Source organism: Rattus norvegicus, chromosome 3, assembly GCF_021556685.1.
Source record: "Rattus norvegicus strain SHRSP/BbbUtx chromosome 3, alternate assembly SHRSP_T2T, whole genome shotgun sequence".
In the NCBI taxonomy this organism is placed as follows: domain Eukaryota; kingdom Metazoa; phylum Chordata; class Mammalia; order Rodentia; family Muridae; genus Rattus; species Rattus norvegicus.
In genome coordinates, this window is record NC_141536.1 from 112,193,889 (window position 1) to 112,212,351 (window position 18,463).

An 18,463-nucleotide genomic window follows, 5' to 3' on the forward strand; every position below is an offset into this window, starting at 1 on the left:
CCAGTAGACCTTCCAGAGCTAAAGTCCCCAAAGGAATTTCTCCACACCACCTCAAAAGAGGCTTCAAACTCAACGTCCCTCCCTTAAGTTCCTGTTTGTTTCCCTAACCGTCCTCCTGACTTCTCTTACTCTAACTGTTTCTTTTTCCTGTGTTCACTCCCTGTCAACTGGTTGCTTGCTCTGCCTCTTGACCTATGGTTGACTTCATTTAATCCTGTTTACAATAAACAGAAGGCTCTGGGATGAAAGGTCTGTCTAGGGCAGAGCCACACCACAACTAGAAACAGGTTTTTCCAGTAAATAACACAAATCTGTGGGTTCATAGTGAGATCAAACATCCTGCAACAAACAAAACAAAAGGCCAGGAGAGGCACTTCCCAGGAAGAAGGGGTTTGTGATAAGAGAATAGGGTAAGAGAGGACGAGAACTGGAGAATTGTGGTCAAAGCATACAGACATTTATATGCAAAACTGAAAAGAATTTATTTTCATGTATCTGCTCACGTGGGCCTGATTGTTTGTGCACCATGTGTATACAGGTGCCCTCCAAAGCCAGAAGACATAGTTGGGTCCCCTGGAGCTGGAGTCACAGGCAGTTGTGACTCAGCCAATGTGGGTGTTGCTCACCAGACTGGATCAGATACAGGAACACCAAGTGCTCTTAACAGCTCAACCATCTCTCCAGGCCCAACAATAATTTTGTTTCAAAGGATTGAGCCCAGATACTAAGATTTCTGAGAAGAAATAATACACAGGGATCCTACTTACTAAACAGAGAGATCACCATCTGTCTTAGTGTTCTACTGCTGTGAAGAGACACCACAACCAAGGCAACTCTATAAAGAAAGCATTTAACTGTGGGCTTTCTCACACTTTCAGAGTTAGTCCATTATTATCATGGTGAGGAGCATGTAGGCATGGTGCTGAAGCAGTAGCTGAGAGATACATCCTGATCCTCAGTCAGCAAGTCAGCAGTCAGAGAGAGAGAGAGAGAGAACACAAGAGAGAGAGAACACAAGAGAGAGAGAGAGAGAGAGAGAGAGAGAGAGAGAGAGAGAGAGAGAGACTGACTGGACCTGTGTGGATTTTGAAACCCACAATAGTCACCCAGAGTACAAAGGCTGGATTGGATCAAGGCATCTTTCCCTCATGGACTTTGAATCTAAACAAGTAGACATTGGACAAGAAAATACATGCGGGTGCAGACTGCAGTAAGAAGAACTGTAAATAGAAAAATATTCTGAAGAGTAAACAGAGTGAAGGCAAGATCTTCAGTTAAGATTTCCCAGAATGGGGGTTGGGGATTTAGCTCAGTGGTAGAGCGCTTGCCTGGGAAGCGCAAGGCCCTGGGTTCGGTCCCCAGCTCAGAAAAAAAGAACCAAAAAAAAAAAAAGATTTCCCAGAATGGCCTCTTACAGATAAATTGAGTTTTGCCGAAGCCAAAGGTCTAGAAATTGTTAGAAAGACACTGACCAAAGGGCAGCAGGATAAAAGCTCAAGCCGGATAATGAGCGGAGCTCTGATCACGTTATTAGAAATTTAGGAAGTTCTGGGCATACAGGTAAGACTTAAAGCCAGGGAGAAGGCTCAGTGGGAAAATGAGATTGTTATTCAAGGTTGGCCACCAGAAGTCTACGCCTAAACCCACCTAAAGGTGGAAGGGTGGTGGAGCAGGTGACCTGCATTGGCATGATCTGTGGGACCACACAGACACATCATACAACTGCACGATAACAGATTCTTTAAAAGAGCCTCAAGAAGTGTAGTGTGTTGCACACCCACCAAGGGAATCAATCGTCCCAAAGTGTTTAGTTGGCATTTCTATAAAAGTGCCTTGGGCCTTCTTTTTATTTGAAAATCCAAAGTGCGCCCCAACCTGAGTTCCACACGTTTGTGGTATAGTCCAGATAAAACCAGAAACTCCAGAAAGTTCCTTATTTATCCTCTCTGGAAAAAAAAAATCAAAGAGTGTCTGACTCCCAACCACAGGGGTCTTCCTCTTGCTTTGCCTGAGGTAAAGAGATTTTAAAATGCCCTACACATCCATCCGGTGGCGGAAAGCAAAAGGTCTCTGGTTTGCGCCTCTGAAGGTCAAGGCAAGGAAAGGAGTACAAGAGGGCCGCTAGGCGGAGCTGGGGGCGGGGCAGCGGCCTCAAGGCCTGCGGGGCCTCCAGCGCCATGCCGCTCTTGTGCGCGCTGCTGCGCAGCCGACTCCAACCTTCTCTGCTCCGCTCGCTTACGCTCACGTCCGCGCAAAGCCTAAGCTGCGGCGGAAGCAGAGGAGTCCGGACCTGGAGCGCGCGGACCGGACCCGGAGCGTGCGCTGGTGAGGGGGGGCTGGGGTGAGAGCGCGCGTTGGTTGGCGAGGCTGGGGCTGGAGCGCTCGCTGGGGGTTGGGGGGAGTTTGGAGCGGGAGCGCTCCTGTAGGGAGCCTGGGTTTGAACTGATAACGGTGAGCCTGGGCCTGGCCCAGAGCGCGGGGACGAGTCCACTGGGGTCCCGGAGGAGGGGAGCCTGCCGCGGTCGGTGCCTCAGCTAGGCCGCGCTCGAGCCCTTTGCGGAAGGCCGCTCCCCCGTCCTGCGCGGTGGGCTCGTCCAGGCGGGAGATTTTTGGCGGGCCGGCTTACTCATCGCTTTCTGCATTTACCTTCCCGCCGCCATGCCCTGCTCGGAAGACCCTGCGGTCTCTGTCTCTAAGAGGGCTCGAGCGGAAGATGACGCTTCTCTGCGTTTCGTGCGGCTCTCGGAGCACGCTACGGCTCCCACCCGCGGGTCCGCGCGCGCTGCAGGCTACGACCTGTACAGGTGAGAGCCGCGGCCGGACGGCAGGAATGCGAACACCCACCCTTGGTGCAGTCGTGGCTCCGCGGCCTTCGCGCAGAGACTTGAACAGTTCATCCTGAGCAAATTGAGTAGGGGTTTGGAAGAGCGGACAGTAAAGGGTTGTGATATTTCTCAAGCGTTAGTGAGCAGCGTGTGCGCCACCCTTTCCAAGTGGAAGGTCCTGGTGGGCAAGGCTTACTCTTGACCGAAGGGTGACCATCTGCGGTGTGCACGTTAGAAAAGCTACCTGGAAGTCTAGGAAAAGGATCTATAGAAGCTGTTTACTTCTCTCTTCCGTTCCAAAAACTAGGAACTTAAGAGGGTCTAGGGTTAGCTAGTGAGGTGGCTCAGCGTAAAGAAAAAGCACTTGTCATCATGGTCACCAAGTCTGATGATCCGAATGTATGCATCCGGCATACCCAATCTAGGGAGAGATTTTAGATACTCTGACCGTCTTCTACATAAGCGTGTGTTTTCTGTGTTTTGGGAATGACTGATTTTCAAGAGTGTAAATTCCCTGTGGAAGAAATAGAGCTACCCGTACACTAATACCAGATACCAGACTAACTTCCAGGGCTGCTCATTGTAAAGTCTCTGAAGTAGTTTTGTTTTAATCAGTTTGTTTTGTTTTAATGCAGTAGTAGAGACTCCCGCAGTATTTGGTAGATGGATTTTCTAAAATCGGTTGTGATCAAGGCCCATTCCCAAGAGCTGCTCTGGGAGACCAGCCATAGCCAGAGAAGAAGGACTCTCACCTGTGTGTTAACATTTTCTTCTGCAGGTTCACCCTCCTCAAGAGAAACGTTAGCAGGTTAGAAGTGTGCCTAGCATGGAGTCAGGGCCTAGTGAGTGTTCACCGTTATTTGCTCTTTGGTTGACTTTTCAAATTCTTTCCATAAAGTTAGTGAATTAAGTCTGCCTTCCTTCTCATGCTAACTCAGCAGCCATCACTTTCAGAGACAAAAACCACAAAACACATAGCAGAGACAAGGTCTTCTATTAGGGTTTTGAATCTCGGCCCGTGCCCGGAAAGAAAAGACACCATGGTTCCACGTGGAAGGTTTAATGAGAGAAGAGTAGAAGAGAGGAAAAGTGGCCGGCCATGGGCACATGGAGGGGGGAATGGGGGCAAGAACAGGGAAGAACAAAGAGCAAGAGGGGGAAAAGAGGGTTAGAGGGAATAAGAGAAGGAGGAGGGGGCAAGCAGCCCCTTTTATAGTGTCAAGCACAGCTGACTGTTGCCAGGCAACTGTGGGGTGGAGCTTACCTGACTGCTGCCAGGTAGCAAGGGCATGGAGCTTAAACAAAATACCAACATCTCCCTGTTCCCCACTCCCACAGACAGGGTTGGGTCTTGCCCTGCCTAGCCTGGAGGTCACAGAGCGCTCTCTCTCCCTCTCTCCCTCTCTCCCTCTCTCCCTCTCTCCCTCTCCCTGCTTGGGTGCTGGGATTAAGGGCTTGAAGCTATCTTTCTAAAGCTAAAAGAAAATACCTACTACCTTGTAAGTAGACTTTTTTAAATGAGTTAGGAATCTGTCGTAAGATTATTTATAGGTTTACATGAGGTGATGACATTTTATATGGTTATCATAGGGAAGAATGTTAAAAACAGTTTAATAAATACTTGTCTTCTAGTGCCTATGATTATACAATTCCATCCATGGAGAAAGCCCTTGTGAAGACAGACATTCAGATAGCTGTTCCTTCTGGGTGCTATGGAAGAGTGGGTGAGTGACTTATGCAGGTAACGCCCTCGTGCCTGTCCTTTATGATAACATCTGTCATCTTAGTGTCACAGAGTGGGCATGGAGGGAAGAGATAACGCGTGGGCTATGTCTCAAGGAGATCAAGTGCCGTCTGACTAGATTAAAACTAGATTCGCATGTCTGCTTTTCCTTTTTTTGCTTTTTTTATTTCAAATATGCTCTGGATTAGCACATTGACCCAGTTGTTGGCTCTCATAACTTGACAGGAAAAGGGGAAAGTGTAGGTGTTCTTTACTTGGAGCTTTTCCAGTCCACACGTGAAGTCATACTTGTAAATCTTAGAATGATGGGTGATGGGTCTTGGCATTTTATGGGGGAAGAAGCTGCCAGATTGTCTCAACGCACTGATCCTTGTCTTGTTCTGCCTCGTAGAGATTAGAGTGAGAGGCACTCCATGCTGGAGGAAAGCCTTGTGTCAGTTACTGATGAGGAAAAGTGGGCTGTGAGTTCGTGGGTTTGGATTTTTCTAGGGCATGTCACTTGTGAATTAAAAACTTGTCAAAAATATGAGTGCTTGGTTTGGTCCCCAGCTCTGAAAAAAACAATAACAGAAGTATATGAATGCTTTTTGTAACTTCAGAATGAATAGGGGAAAAAACCAAGTCTCTCCTTGGATAAGAGACCATGACTGGGCTGGAGAGATGGCTCGATGATTAAGAGCACAGACTGCTCTTCCAGAGGTCCTGAGTTCAATTCCCAGCAACCACATGGTGGCTCACAACCATCTGTAATGAGATCTGATGCCCTCTTCTGGTGTGTCTGAAGACAGCTACAGTGTACTTATATATAATAAATAAATCTTTTAAAAAAAAAAAGAGTGACCACAACTAACACTGTCTTGTTGTGCATATGTAGAACTTCTAGTATTTTGCCCCCCTCCCCCCCCAAAAAAAAGCAAAATGGGTTTTCCTGGGCTCTAGCATTACTGAACTACACTTGTAAAGCCCAGGCTAGAAAAGCAAAGTGTTGGAAGAAGCTGACATCTCAAGGAGAGGTCGCAGTTACTGTGTCATTGACACAGCACCTGCTATAGGTCATTCTGAAGCATGGTTTTAGATAGGATTATTGAGGTGGACCTGTTAGCTAGGCCAGCAAATTAAAGTTATAAAATGTTTGCCATTTCTAGAATTTAAAGAATACAAGAGAGCTTGATTTTCGATGCATGGCTGTAGATTTTTAGTACACCAATGAGGGCTATGGCCACCACTCGTGTTTCGTGCGTGCAGGTCCCCTACCTGAATAATGAAAGAGAAGTCCCGGGTTCCTGACTAAGCTTCTCTGTTTGCTTAGCCTGATTACTTCTTCCCATCTAAGATTTGCATTCTCAACTCCCCAGTCTTGAACCACAAGCTGGGCCAGAAAGATGGCTCAGCGAGTAAAACGCTTGCCAGGAAAGCCTTGACCCAAGTTCCATCCCAGGGACTCAACGTGAGTTCGCAGAGTGGTCTCCTGACCTGCACCCACACATCATACACATGTGCAGTCATAATAAGTCAAATGGTTTAGAACTAGACTGGGCTGCGTGTGCTTGATTTCCAGTTCATTCCAGCAATTCGGAGCTTGTATGGCATCTGCAGCACCACCAGTCATGTGGTCAGGCTTTGAGCTTGTATTGAATTAAAATGCTTCAAGCTTTTCTAAACCAGCCTCTCCGGCTTCAGTGGTGTGGTATGATAAATGCGCTCTTTAAGAATGATCTGTTGAAATTAATATATGAACATTAGAGGAGACCGTGGTATTTAAATTATGCCAAAAATGGTGTATCGTTTCCCTTTACCATTTAAAATAACCACTGTTTTCCCATTTTGTTTTCAGCTCCACGTTCTGGCTTGGCTGTAAAGCACTTCATAGATGTAGGAGGTAACATTTCTTTATTCTGTCAAATTTTGTAGTATCTTCGCCACTGGCCGTTTGTAAGTCTGAATAGGCAATAATTTTGCTTGATGGTGTCTAATTTTAATTATCATGTGAAATGCATGTTATTTTACTAATAACAGGCACAGAGTGATGAAGAGCTTTTAACCTCGCTGTTGTGATAATCTATACCTTAATGCAAAATTGATTCTAAAACTAGGAAACCCTTCTGAGTGGTTATTGGGTTGATCCAGTTTGTAAGAGTTTTCTTAGCTCTGGAAGAAGGAAAGACCATACTTGTTTTGCAAAGTATAACAAGGTACTTTCTCCCAGGTTGCTTCCCTGTATTGAACAAGAGTGTCTTCAGAGACACTGTTTACCATGTTGCCTTTGTGACTGTGTTGTCTAGTAGCCATTTTTGCTACAGGGTTTCTAACCATACCTTTATATGTAAAGAGTGCATAGAGAGAAGAGAAGTAGGAGAGACACCAAAATGTCTGGATTATATAGGCAAGAGCCTCTAGGGGCAGGGTATACCAGGTAGGGACTGAGGGATGCTGGGAGGACCTGGAGGCCAGGTCTGCTTTGATGTGTAAAATACACTTTCCCAGGGGTCAGAAACCAAACATCAGGCCCTACAAAGGATGGACTTATTTCTGACCTCATATTGGGGTACAAACTACACTGATGTGGTGCTGTTGTCTTGACCTTGGTCTTCATCCACCGTTTCATTTTGGACACACTAGCCCTCACACATACTGGTATGCTAGATTCTCTTTCAGAACCACACCAAAAGGTATTGTTTTTTAAGATGAGAAAACTATCTTAAAAATGTGTTTCTTTAAGCACAGTTGTCACCAGTGGGATTAAAAGTCACCAGTGGGTGTTCTGTGCCCCTGTAGGGTTAATGAAGTACCTGGTGAAGCTGCCCAGGTCTCACTGGCCTACTGTTTTTGGAAAGTACCTGTGTCTCGCGTGGCATCACTAGGTGGTGCTGTGGGGCAAGGCAGAAACCCAACAATAGTTTTCTGATCTCCAGAGCCTCAAGGTTGATATTTATGTCCGCTCTTAGGTTGAGGATTCTCAGGGTTTAGTGAGTTACATTTAATTTTCCAAAAAAAAAAAAAAAAAAAACTTTTACAGGCCAGAAATGATTCAGCGGTTAAAAGCACTGGCCGCTCTTTCAGGTGACCTGATTCAGTTTGCAGCATCCATGAGGGAGCTCAGCTGCCTGTGACCACTGCTGGAGTATCCGACGCCCTCTTATGACTTCCTCATGCACTGAATGCATGTGGATGCAGGCAAAACAGCCATGCACATAAAATAAAAGCTTAAAAAAATACTCTTTACCAACTCAAATACGGTCACTTAAGATAAACTAATTACCCAACAAAGTTATAAACAATTTTATATATATATTTTAATGCAATTTCGAATTTTTTAAAAAAGATTTATTTACTTATTTTATGTATGTGAATACACTATAGCTGTCTTTAGACACACCTGAAGAGGGCATCAGATCCCGTTACAGATGGTTGTGAGCCACCATGTGGTTGCTGGGAATTGAACTCAGGACCTCTGGAAGAGCAGTCAGTGCTCTTAACCACTGAGCCATCTCTCCAGCCCTCGAGGGGTTTTTAAAAGGACAGCCCTCATCTGCATAATAGGAATTAGCATACCTACCTCCGAGAGGTAGGAAAGCTAAGTAAAGTGTGGAAAGCATCCAGCAGTGTTTGGCACACACACTAACTCAATTCTGTCTCCTAAGGACATAGCAGGGTTTTTATGTGGAAACTTCTTTCTTCCCTCCAACTTTGTTTCTAATTTTTACTCTGCTTAAAACAACTGTCTGGGGGAAAGTGGTGTAGTTGGGAAGTTAGTTTGCCTGTTGCTTGGTATGTGGCTATTCTTAAAATCACATTGTGGTATGTTCTTGGATGCAGGATATCTAAAAAATTCCTCTTAGGTACAGGTTTATCATAGTTGGCACCCGAGGGAGGTGCTATTAGAAGCCTCGGGCTGTGAGTGGGGGTCAAGAAGAAAAGCTGACTCTACAAGATTGTGTTCTGAGTTCACGTCTGGAAGGTGTGGGGCGTTTTTGCCCAAGAAGTTTCCAACGATGACGGGCCAAAGTCGGTTAGCCACTGCTAGTTCCGATGCCTGGTTCTTCCACGGATAGCTTCCCAGGTTCCTCGGTGCATTCTCGTGAAGGGATTTGAGGATACATTAAGCTTCATGCAGGTACACAGAGCTCGTGAGCATGCAGAGAAAAGGTCAGTCTTGTGGCTTCTTTGTTTGCCTCTTTTTTTTTAAATTGTAATAGCAACACTAAGACTGAACCTGAGATCTCCACACTCGGGCCAAGTGTTCTGACCCCCTTTTTCTCTAGTCTTCTCTTCACTTGTAGTTGCCTTGTAGGTGCTGGGAACTGAACTCAAGTCCTCTGCAAGAACAGCCATAGCTGTTAACTGCTGTCCATGCCTCTAGCCCGCCCTTTCACATCTTTGAGATAAAATCTCACTAAGTTACCAGGTGGCCCTTGTTACCCTGTGTCGCCCTCCAGGTACTTGGAATTGTAGGCCTTTGCCACCAGAGCCAGCATTGTTTTGGTTATTTATTTGCTTGCTAGTCTAAGATTTTCCCATTTTCATGTTCCAAGCACATAAAATGACCTGGCTTCATAGAATTCAGGACACCTAGCTATTTGAATACAGGAGAACTTGCAGATACACAGCAAAAGGGTGTGTCTCGTGTGTGTGTGTGTGTGTGTGTGTGTGTGTGTGTGTGTGTGTGACTAGAAAATTACTATATTTGCAACTCATGAAAAAACACATTAAAAATCATAGACAATATAGAAACATGTATGGACATACAAGTGTTCATTATTCATACAGAAAGATGTCAGCCATGGGGAAAGGAGTGCTTTCTTTATTATATTGGCCAGCAGTTAGACTGCTACCATCTGTCCTAGCACAAATGGACCCTCAACTATTGCTGCTGGAAGCTGGAATGACTGCTGCTTTTGGGGGTTATCTAGCAGGGCCTCATATACATCTCCATCTGTGGGATGTCATACAGGTGAGGGCGGGCACAGGATAGAACCAGGCCTGTGATTGGATGAGAAGAAAGGATGGGCGGGAGAAAAGTTTGAGAGAAGAGGAGGAGACTAGAGGAGATGGTGGAGAAGCCACAGAGAGAACACGGCTGATGTTAAGATTCCATGCTGTGCCTTTACAGGTTGTTATGAATCAATTGGATCAGAGGTTGTGTGTTCTTTCTTGTGGCGATTTGTCTTTGGGAGAGGGTGTGGCGGCAGAGACATTGGGCCGCCATGGAGCTAGGATGTGTGCTTCTGATGAGATATCTTGGGGCACTACAGTGCCAAACCTAGCTGGGTAAAAGACAGCCCCTTTTTATAATTTTACAACAACATCCATCCTTTGACCCACAGAAGTTTTTGTAACTTCCTTGAGTTAGCACTAATGTACAGGTATATACATCAAGGACTGTTCTGTGTATGTCATAGCAGAAACATGAAGGCAACATAACTGGTTTTATGTAAGACAGTATTCATGTAAAAGTACTGGCGTTTTTTCTACATGTGTATCTAGAAGGAATGGCTAGAGTTCGTGCTGTTTCAGAGGATAACTGCTTTGGTTTTTTTTTTTTTTTTTTTTTTCTTTTTTGTTTTTTTTTTTTTTCGGGGCTGGGGACCGAACCCAGGGCCTTGCGCTCTCTAGGCAAGCGCTCTACCGCTGAGCTAAATCCCCAACCCCCGGATAACTGCTTTGGTGTCAATGTCACTGTTACTTCCTCAGATGGTGGATAAGATGGGGCCATACCCAAGCTGAATGAGTACACAGCTTGGAATGAGCTCAGAACATTTCCCTCTGTTTGAACTAGATCTAGACCTGGGCCTGGAAGCTTCTAGCCTCTGTACAGTCTAATCTGCGAAGGTGACTGATTCAGTCCAGCTTCTCCTGGCTTCTGAGCTCTGCCTAACGGTCTCACCCTGACTTGGACAATCTGTTCTAGTTGTCTGGCTCCTCCGTCTCTGGCTCATTCTGTCTTCATCTGTGTTTAGCTTGTTCTCTCTGCGATCTGTCTCTGTACAGCTACTCCCCTACCCCCTTACGTACGTACGTACGTAGCCTCTCTTCCTGTGCTGTTCATTGGGTGTCTGCTCTTCAGTTAGCTGTCACTTTCAAGCATGGCTGCTTTCCTTCTACAAACTGACCTTACCTTCACTGTTAGAGGTTGAAGGTGTACTAAGGGCATGTCTATTCTGACTGGATCATAGAGACATGAAGTCTTTGGATGTGATCCCTTGCCAGAGCAGACACACACTTTGGGTGGAAGAGTTAAAGTGATTATAAATTTTGTTACTATAATGTTGACTTCGCCTTGTGCATGGTGATACTGTTTGAGTAACCAAAAGAATTTGGAAGTCAGTCCAAGTTGTCTTCCACAGATTCACTTGCAATAGGCCTATTAGGCTGTACCTCAAAGGTCTTCCACGGTGGAAAATTTCCAGCCTTCTGTGATCATTCATTCCAACATGGAACAACTTGCTCTATACTAAGGACTTGCCTTGTTAAGTGCAAGCGACATCATCTGCAGTCAACCTCTCTCCAAAGAGTATGAAAACAGCCGGCCCAATCTTCATGTCAGATCTTTTCCTAAGTACTAAGGACTAAACTAATAAACCGGTAAAAAGGAAACCTTATATAATTTGAATTGGTGAAAGGTTTGTTACTGTTCTGCTAAAAAAAAAAAAAATAGATCGTCTAGACAGAATGAACTGCCTTTGACATGTGAATTAGATCTCCATGTTAAAAACAGAAACGGAGGGCTGTTAGCCACATTATCTGTGCTTCTGTAAACACATCAAGTTCCTGGCTCCGGGACAGCTGAGGGCAAGTCTGGGGCATGTATCTTCTGGGCCGCGGCAAGGTCTCCTTTAAAGATCTATTTTACTTTATAATATCAAACGGGTACTAATTAGACATTTAAAACTAATCTTGGCCCAGCAAGATGGCTCGCTGGGTCCTCGCCTGCTCCGAGCCTAAGGACTTGAGTTCAGACCCACGTGGTGGCAGGGGACCCTTGGCTGAGCGGTTGTCTTCTGACCTCCACACATGTGCTGTTGCAACAACAGAAGTTTCAGGTGAACTCATTAAGCTTACCAGCCAGTGTTTATAGAGCGACTGGTTTTTAGAGGATGGGGTTGGAAATGAAAGGAAGAATGTAAGCATTGGCTCCGCCCCTATTCTAATGGCTGCAGGACGCCACTGAGCATGTGGCCACTGACCTCCCAGTGCAGGTCACCCGGCTTTGGAGCTTGTTCATGACTCAGAGTATCCGTGAGGCTGTTACCAAGAAGATGTGAGGTCCGGGCTTTAATTTTCTCATCTTCTCCAATGCAGGGCCTGGGTAGTGTCCTGGAGGTGGGAGATAGTACGAGCTGTGCTCAGCTTGCAGTGGGAAATGCTCACCACTTGATGAGCATTCAGACTGAAATCCGGGACACATTTTTTAAATTCTTGTATTTTAGTAAAACTCGTTCTCAGGCTCCGTAGGACCAGAGCGTGGCCTTGTCAGTTGTAATCTCAGAGACTCTTTGGAAAGGTGGTTTTGAGATCAGTGCAGACCCCCGATGTTCTGACGGCACGAATGAAGCTGACATTACTCTCTTCCAGCCGGTGTCATAGACGAAGATTATAGAGGAAATGTCGGCGTCGTGCTGTTCAATTTTGGAAAAGAGAAGTTCGAGGGTGAGTTAAATATGTTCATGTATGTAGAAAATGTGAGCTACCTGTGTCAGTGTAACTGACTGGTTCTCACTGAACAAGACAGAAAATAGGTCAGTACACATGGTGATCTGTGCTCTGCTCTTTCTTTGAAGTGAAAAAAGGTGACCGGATCGCGCAGCTCATTTGTGAGCGGATTCTTTATCCAGACTTAGAGGAGGTGCAAGTGAGTGTTGCTAACAGTGAGTGGAGAATGAATGATGTGTCCAGCAGAGGGCGGATGGCTCAGGCTGTGCTGTGGTAGCTGTGTAGTTAGTGACTGGTAATCTTTAGTTTGTTAGTTTGAGACTTGAATGATTTTCATCTGAATGGGGGGTAAAGGGCTCCATGTGCAGATTAAAGGGTCCCTGAGATGTGCAGAGGCTCTGGCTGACTCCTTCCCCTTCCTACTTTTGTCTTTCAGACACTGGATAACACTGAGAGAGGTTCAGGAGGCTTCGGCTCCACGGGAAAGAATTAAAACTTTGCTTGAAGTACTTTGCTGTTTGAACACTGTAAACGAGCTTTAATTTCAGAAGCATTTTGTGTTCTAGGATGTAGGAAAGGATACCTATCACGGTGGAACTGCTCTGTTCTCTAGTTGATGGTTGCCTGTAAATCTGTATCGTGAGAATGGCAGTGACATGCAGACTTGGTTATTAGATATTTTTTTTAAATTTGGTGTTGTATTTAAATTATAGTCCTATAAGAACTGATTTTGCTCTAATTGCTATATTATTTGTAATTTTTTTTTTTTATCCAATAAAGTCCGAAGTCTTTAGCAGATGATTTTTACATAAGCTGACTGAAGAACTACAAAGAGGTCCAGTGTGGCTCAGGGCTGTAACAGCACTTGGAGGCTGAGTCAAGAGGATTGCTGTGAGTTAGGCTAGCCTGGGCTACTGTGAGATGCTAAGGAAGGGGGGCGGTGTGAAAAGAGACTCTGTTCTTTTCTGCACTGGTGCCGTGTGACACTGGGACTTTAAACTTTAAAGGTCTACTCACCCCAGATTTTGAACCCACAAAAGTACAACTTGGTGAACTGGCGAGGTTATCGTTCTGTAGGAGTGGGGCTGCAAACAGGAGCAGAAATGACTCAGAGGTGTCACTGAAAGTTCATTCACCCAGCATGGTGACTCCTGGTAAAGCCATAAACCGTACAGCCTGAAAGCAGTTCTGTGGGTCTTAAGTGGCCCAAGTTTCTCGTGTGGGTAATGGTGGAGGGCTTCTTCCCTGCAGTTCCCTCACAGTCCTACTGTCTGTGAATAGAAATCTTAAAGGCCAAACCAGTGTTGGTATTGACAGATTTAGGAGTGTCTGCAGATAAAATTGCAAGGCACGTGACCCTTCAAACAATGTTAATGCTGTAATCTGTGGCCAGACATTTCGGCCATTTTCTGCTGTGTAAACGAATTACACCCACCCCCACCCCAGGTAATTGACCTGATCATTTTAGCTGAGAAATGCACTCTGTCATCCTAAAAAGAAAGAGGTTGGGGTGAGTATCTTCCCTAAACAGAAAATAAAATATCTTTGTGCTCCACACGTCAACGTTTGGAGGATGGCTGTGTGTACACAGGTGTTGTGTTGTTGCTTTTTCTAGTCAAAAAGAAAACGGAAAAGGCATAAATTACAGTTTTAGAAGTTCCTTCAAGAGGTGTATGTTTTAAAGGTATCTATTTGAAACTACATGGTTAAATTGGGGAGACTGATTCTTTTTTAATTTGGTCTCAGAAAAAGTCTAGTACCTATATAAGGTTATAAACAAAATTTAATTAAGATTGATCTTAATATAAAGCGGGGTTTATGGGGTGGTCACTGCCTCACGGTCTAACTCCTGCTGAGACTTCATTGAGCACATGATTCATGCAAATACAGACATGCATACACACACACACACATGTGCATTTTTTTTTTTTTTTAACTTTAATTCTCTAGGAAAAGACACTGCTGGGCTTGGTAAATCCTTTTTGTGCTGTCTACAAACTTTAAAAACATGGTTCAGGAAGATCCTTTTTTTTTTTTTTTTTTAATATATATTTTGTTTGAGATAGGGTGTCTCTGTGTAGCCCTGGCTGTCCTGGAATTTGGTCCACAGAGCAGGCTGATCAAGAACTCAAGAAATCAGCTCGGGCTGGAGAGATGGCTCAGCGGTTAAGAGCACCTGACTACTCTTCCAGAGGTCCTGAGTTCAATTCCCAGCAACCACATGGTGGCTCACAGCCATCTGTAAAGAGATCCGATGCCCTCTTCTGGTGTATCTGAAGACAGCTACAGTGTACTTAATATAATAAATGAATAAATCTTTAAAAAAAAAAAAAAAGAAATCAGCTCACCTTCCTTTCCAAAGTGCTGGAGTTAAAGACGTGGGCCACCAACATCTGGTTTATGTGTATCTTTTAAATTATATTTTACTATGTTTTTAATGCAGAAAATATTGGTAAGTTTTGAAGAAAACCCAAACGTAGAAAGTGAGACGGGAGACTTTACATTCAAGGTTTAGTTAGGTTCTTAACTAAAATATTGAATAAACGTAACAGCTCTCTCAAGGTTTTTTTTTTTTTTTTTTTTTTTTTTGGAGCTGGGGACCGAACCCAGGGCCTTGCACTTGCTAGGCAAGCTACCACTGAGCTAAATCCCCAACCCCTCTCTCAAGGTTTTTAATCAAAGAACATGACTCATATCGGAGTGAGGTCTTAACTTTCGCAAAGACCAGAGTGACCATGGTGAAATGCTGCCACCTTGTGGCATCTTACTAAGCAAGAAGGCTGAACTGGGGGGATAAAAGCCCATCATTTGTTTCTAGTGCATGGACATAACATTGCATTCACTCAAATTGTTTTTATTAGATGATATAAATGAAACAATTAAGGTAATGAACTATCACATGCTACCCTTGTAACCTAAAGGGCAATATTTAATATACTAAGTCTGAAAAATAAAGGCTGTTAAAATAGAAAAAGTAGAGATGATGGATGCACAGCAAAGAGCGCTTGGCCAGGGACAGCAGTTATTCTCAGCAGAAGGGAAGTTTAAAGACTGAGTGTGTGGTGTACACCTGAGATTCAGCACCTGGGAGCTGGAGGTGCAAAGATCCCGAGTTTGAGGCCAACAGAGGCAGTCATGCTATGAAAACAGTAAAGGCAAAGTCCAAAATAAACCAGACTTAATGCCACCAGTGATGGTTTTTTGACAAATGAGAGAAATCAGGACAAATGACAGGAAAGGGAAAAGGTATATTTTGAGGGGACAAAAGCAAATAGGGATAAAATCCCTCTGCTGCATGCTGGGAGATGTCAGGGGTAATAGTGTTAGGGGAAAAGATGGATGGCACACTATCCTGTCTCATGGGAAGCATGCAATGATTCTGAAATAGTGAAAAGGCTGCCTGTTGACTGAGATAGTCTGAGAAGTGAGACACATGTATATATGTACATGCACGCCAAAGCAAAGAAGCTGGTGACAAAACAAGCTCAGAGGGTTAGGTGGAAAGTCCTCATTTCAGTTAAATGATTCCAGTGTCCACGTTACTCCAGCCAGCTCTCCTGTAACATTACCAGACTCCATGGGATGGAATAGAAACTCAGTCAATGGTAAGCCACCTTTGGGGAAACTTGGACAGTAGCTGAATCTTAAGATCTTGGATAAGACCCCTTGTTTCCTCAAGTAGACAAAGCTATCAAAGGAGCTGGGCCAGCTGAAGCTAAGGAATGAGGTCGCTTGTCACTGGCCCTTGGGCCAGGCCTGTGCATCAGCCTTCCAGGTTAGCCATGACTGTGTGAGCTGTGAAAAATGAGAAGAGCCTAAGGGGTGAGGTGGGGTTTTTTTCAAGGTGGTTCTATTTGGGCACAGCACAGTGTCTATTGAACATCTTGTTGAGGCAAAATAATCACCTGTTTGCTGTCTTCTTTCTCTTCAAGACTTTTCTGTAGGGCTTATTTTTGCAACTGCTTTTTCCTAATACATTAATCCATGCCCACTCCTTGAAGACTCAATCCTGGGCACTTGAATTAGAGAACACAGGAAGAGAGGGGTCTTTTAAAGTGAGGAATGAGCCATATGCTGAACTATATTACTTTTACCCAAAGGATCGATTCTGCACACCTGGATGGACTACTTAGGGTGAGGTGGAAGCCAGTTCCTTTGTCTTAACTTCTGGGTGACCTGAGTCAGCTGAGAAGCCTCCTCAGCCTCCTCCAGACATGGCAGGGGACTTATAGGAGAAGAGAACGGAGAAATTTCCTGCCTCGGGTATTGCCAAGAGTCTTGCTTTGAAAATGTTACAGAAGTTCCAAGTATGAATGAAAGCCTTTCAGTAGGTCCCACCTCCTCCCATGGTTCAGACAGCACTGTGGATGACTGTCCCCTATGTCACCCTAATTTTCCCACTCCCAATTCTTCCCCAAATATTTTGAAACATCCCAGGCTCCCTAGCATCATGGGTGACATTTTAATCTGCTGGCTGAGCCATTAGTGCTGTAGCTCCCTTGTCTCTATCCCCACAATTCAGCCTAATCGACAACTATATTTCCACAACAGTAGTGCTTTAGAAGGGCGTGAAAAGGAAAAAACATTTTGGTCAAAGGGGTTGGGGGAAACGGGACAAGTGACATTTCATACAGTGCTCTGGGTGCACGGAGTGCTTGGAATCTGAACAGTGAGAAGTTTGTTTTCTTGAAAAGCCCAGTCGTGTTGTGTGACTGTTTTTGTTTTAATCCCAGGTGTGGGATTTGAACCTGCTACAGATCGTCCACAGCCACTCACTATGACTTGTGCTGTAGGTAGGGTATGATTTTTGACAGGTGCAGATAGATACATTTGGAATTAAGGGGAATCTTGAGAGGGTATAAATTTGCTGCTGCTGTTGCTGCTGCTGCTGCTGACGATGATGATGATGGGATGACAATGATGATGACTCCTGCTGCTGCTGCTGACAATGATGATGATGATGATGATGATGATGATGATGATGATGATGATGATGATGATGGGGTGATGATGATGATGATTCCTCCTGCTGCTGCTGACGATGATGATGGGATGACAATGATGATGACTCCTGCTGCTGCTGCTGACAATGATGATGATGATGGGGTGACGATGATGATGACTCCTGCTGCTGCTGCTGACGATGATGATGGGATGACAATGATGATTCCTGCCGCTGCTGCTTCCTTTTGCTGCTGGTCACTGCAGTTCCATTTGTGGTTTTGCTACTGCTGCATTCTGTTTGCTGCTTTGCTGGTTTGCAGGTTGGAGATATCCTGACTCTGAAGATTGGACTTGCCCCTAGTAACTTGATGCTCCTAGCCAGCAGGAAGTAGTCTAAAGAGATGTGCACCCCCTTTCCCTGCTAACCTTTCTCTCCTACCTAGTGTTGGGATTGGGAAGGGATAAGGGTGGCAAAAGGTGGTAGATATAAGAACCCAATAAAGTAGCCAAAATGTAGGGTTACAGTGAGTGGGAAGGTAGGGAGAGGAAGGAGTTTTGTGGGGAGTTTCAGGAGTGCCTATACCCTGTGTGAGTTTGAGTTTGCAGGTTATCAAAAAAAAAAAAAAAAAGATTCCTGAAGACTTGGGGACAGCTGGCACTTAGGTTACAGCTGAACATTTTCTTGGAAGAAAATACTAAATTTAAACACCATCTTTCAAACTTTTAGTGACTGATTTCCTTTTCTGGCCTTTCTACAAATTCAGTGTGTGCACCCACGAGGACACTTCTGAAGCATGAAGGGAGCTAAAGGGAGCAGGGTTCAGCTTTCCCAGTCCTAATTAAAATCCCAGTGGACTCTGCTGATCTCTTAGGAAACCAGCAAAGGTACCCACCAGCGTAGGAAGCCGACAGGATTCCCTGCATTTGCACTAGTGCAAGTGTATTCTTTTTTTTTTTTTTTTCCGGAGCTGGGGACCGAACCCAGGGCCTTGCGCTTGCTAGGCAAGCGCTCTACCACTGAGCCAAATCCCCAACCGTGCAAGTGTATTCTTAATGCATGTCACCTGGGGTCTGTGGCTGGCTGCCTACTGTCTTCACACCCACCTACCTGGCTGCGGGGCACCCTCAGCCGCCCCAGTGCCCAATAGCATTGCTTGCTTTATCTCCTTGTTCATATTCTTTGAGAAGAACAATGTTTTCTGTAAGGAAAGAAAAGGACAGTTTGCCGTTCTTATTGGATAGTCTTTTATCAAATGTTTTTTTCCATCTTAAGAAGATTAAAAAACTATTTGAGAAGCAA

At 44.9% G+C, this 18,463-nt stretch overlaps 1 protein-coding gene across 7 annotated transcripts; it reads left to right on the forward strand.

The window, feature by feature from the left end:
* The first annotated feature begins 2,153 nt into the window (after positions 1-2,153).
* Positions 2,154-13,015, forward strand: Dut (deoxyuridine triphosphatase). 7 transcript variants are annotated; one of them, XR_015683279.1, is made up of 8 exons: positions 2,154-2,325; positions 2,675-2,804; positions 4,458-4,549; positions 6,404-6,448; positions 10,914-11,609; positions 12,142-12,216; positions 12,348-12,418; positions 12,656-13,015. XR_015683279.1 is itself a non-coding variant. In NM_053592.3 (7 exon segments), coding segments are annotated over 7 exon segments (618 nt in total). In that variant the 5' UTR covers positions 2,165-2,177; the 3' UTR covers positions 12,713-13,012.
* Positions 13,016-18,463: the final 5,448 nt, after the last annotated feature.

Bases quoted from the DNA above. Each gene is read 5' to 3' on its own strand.
- Dut (XM_087653747.1), top strand. From the start codon at position 2,178: ATGCCGCTCTTGTGCGCGCTGCTGCGCAGCCGACTCCAACCTTCTCTG. The intron at 2,805-4,457 runs GTGAGAGCCGCG...CTTGTCTTCTAG, and splicing joins GCAGGCTACGACCTGTACAG to TGCCTATGATTATACAATTC. The intron at 6,449-12,141 runs GTAACATTTCTT...ACTCTCTTCCAG, and splicing joins GCACTTCATAGATGTAGGAG to CCGGTGTCATAGACGAAGAT.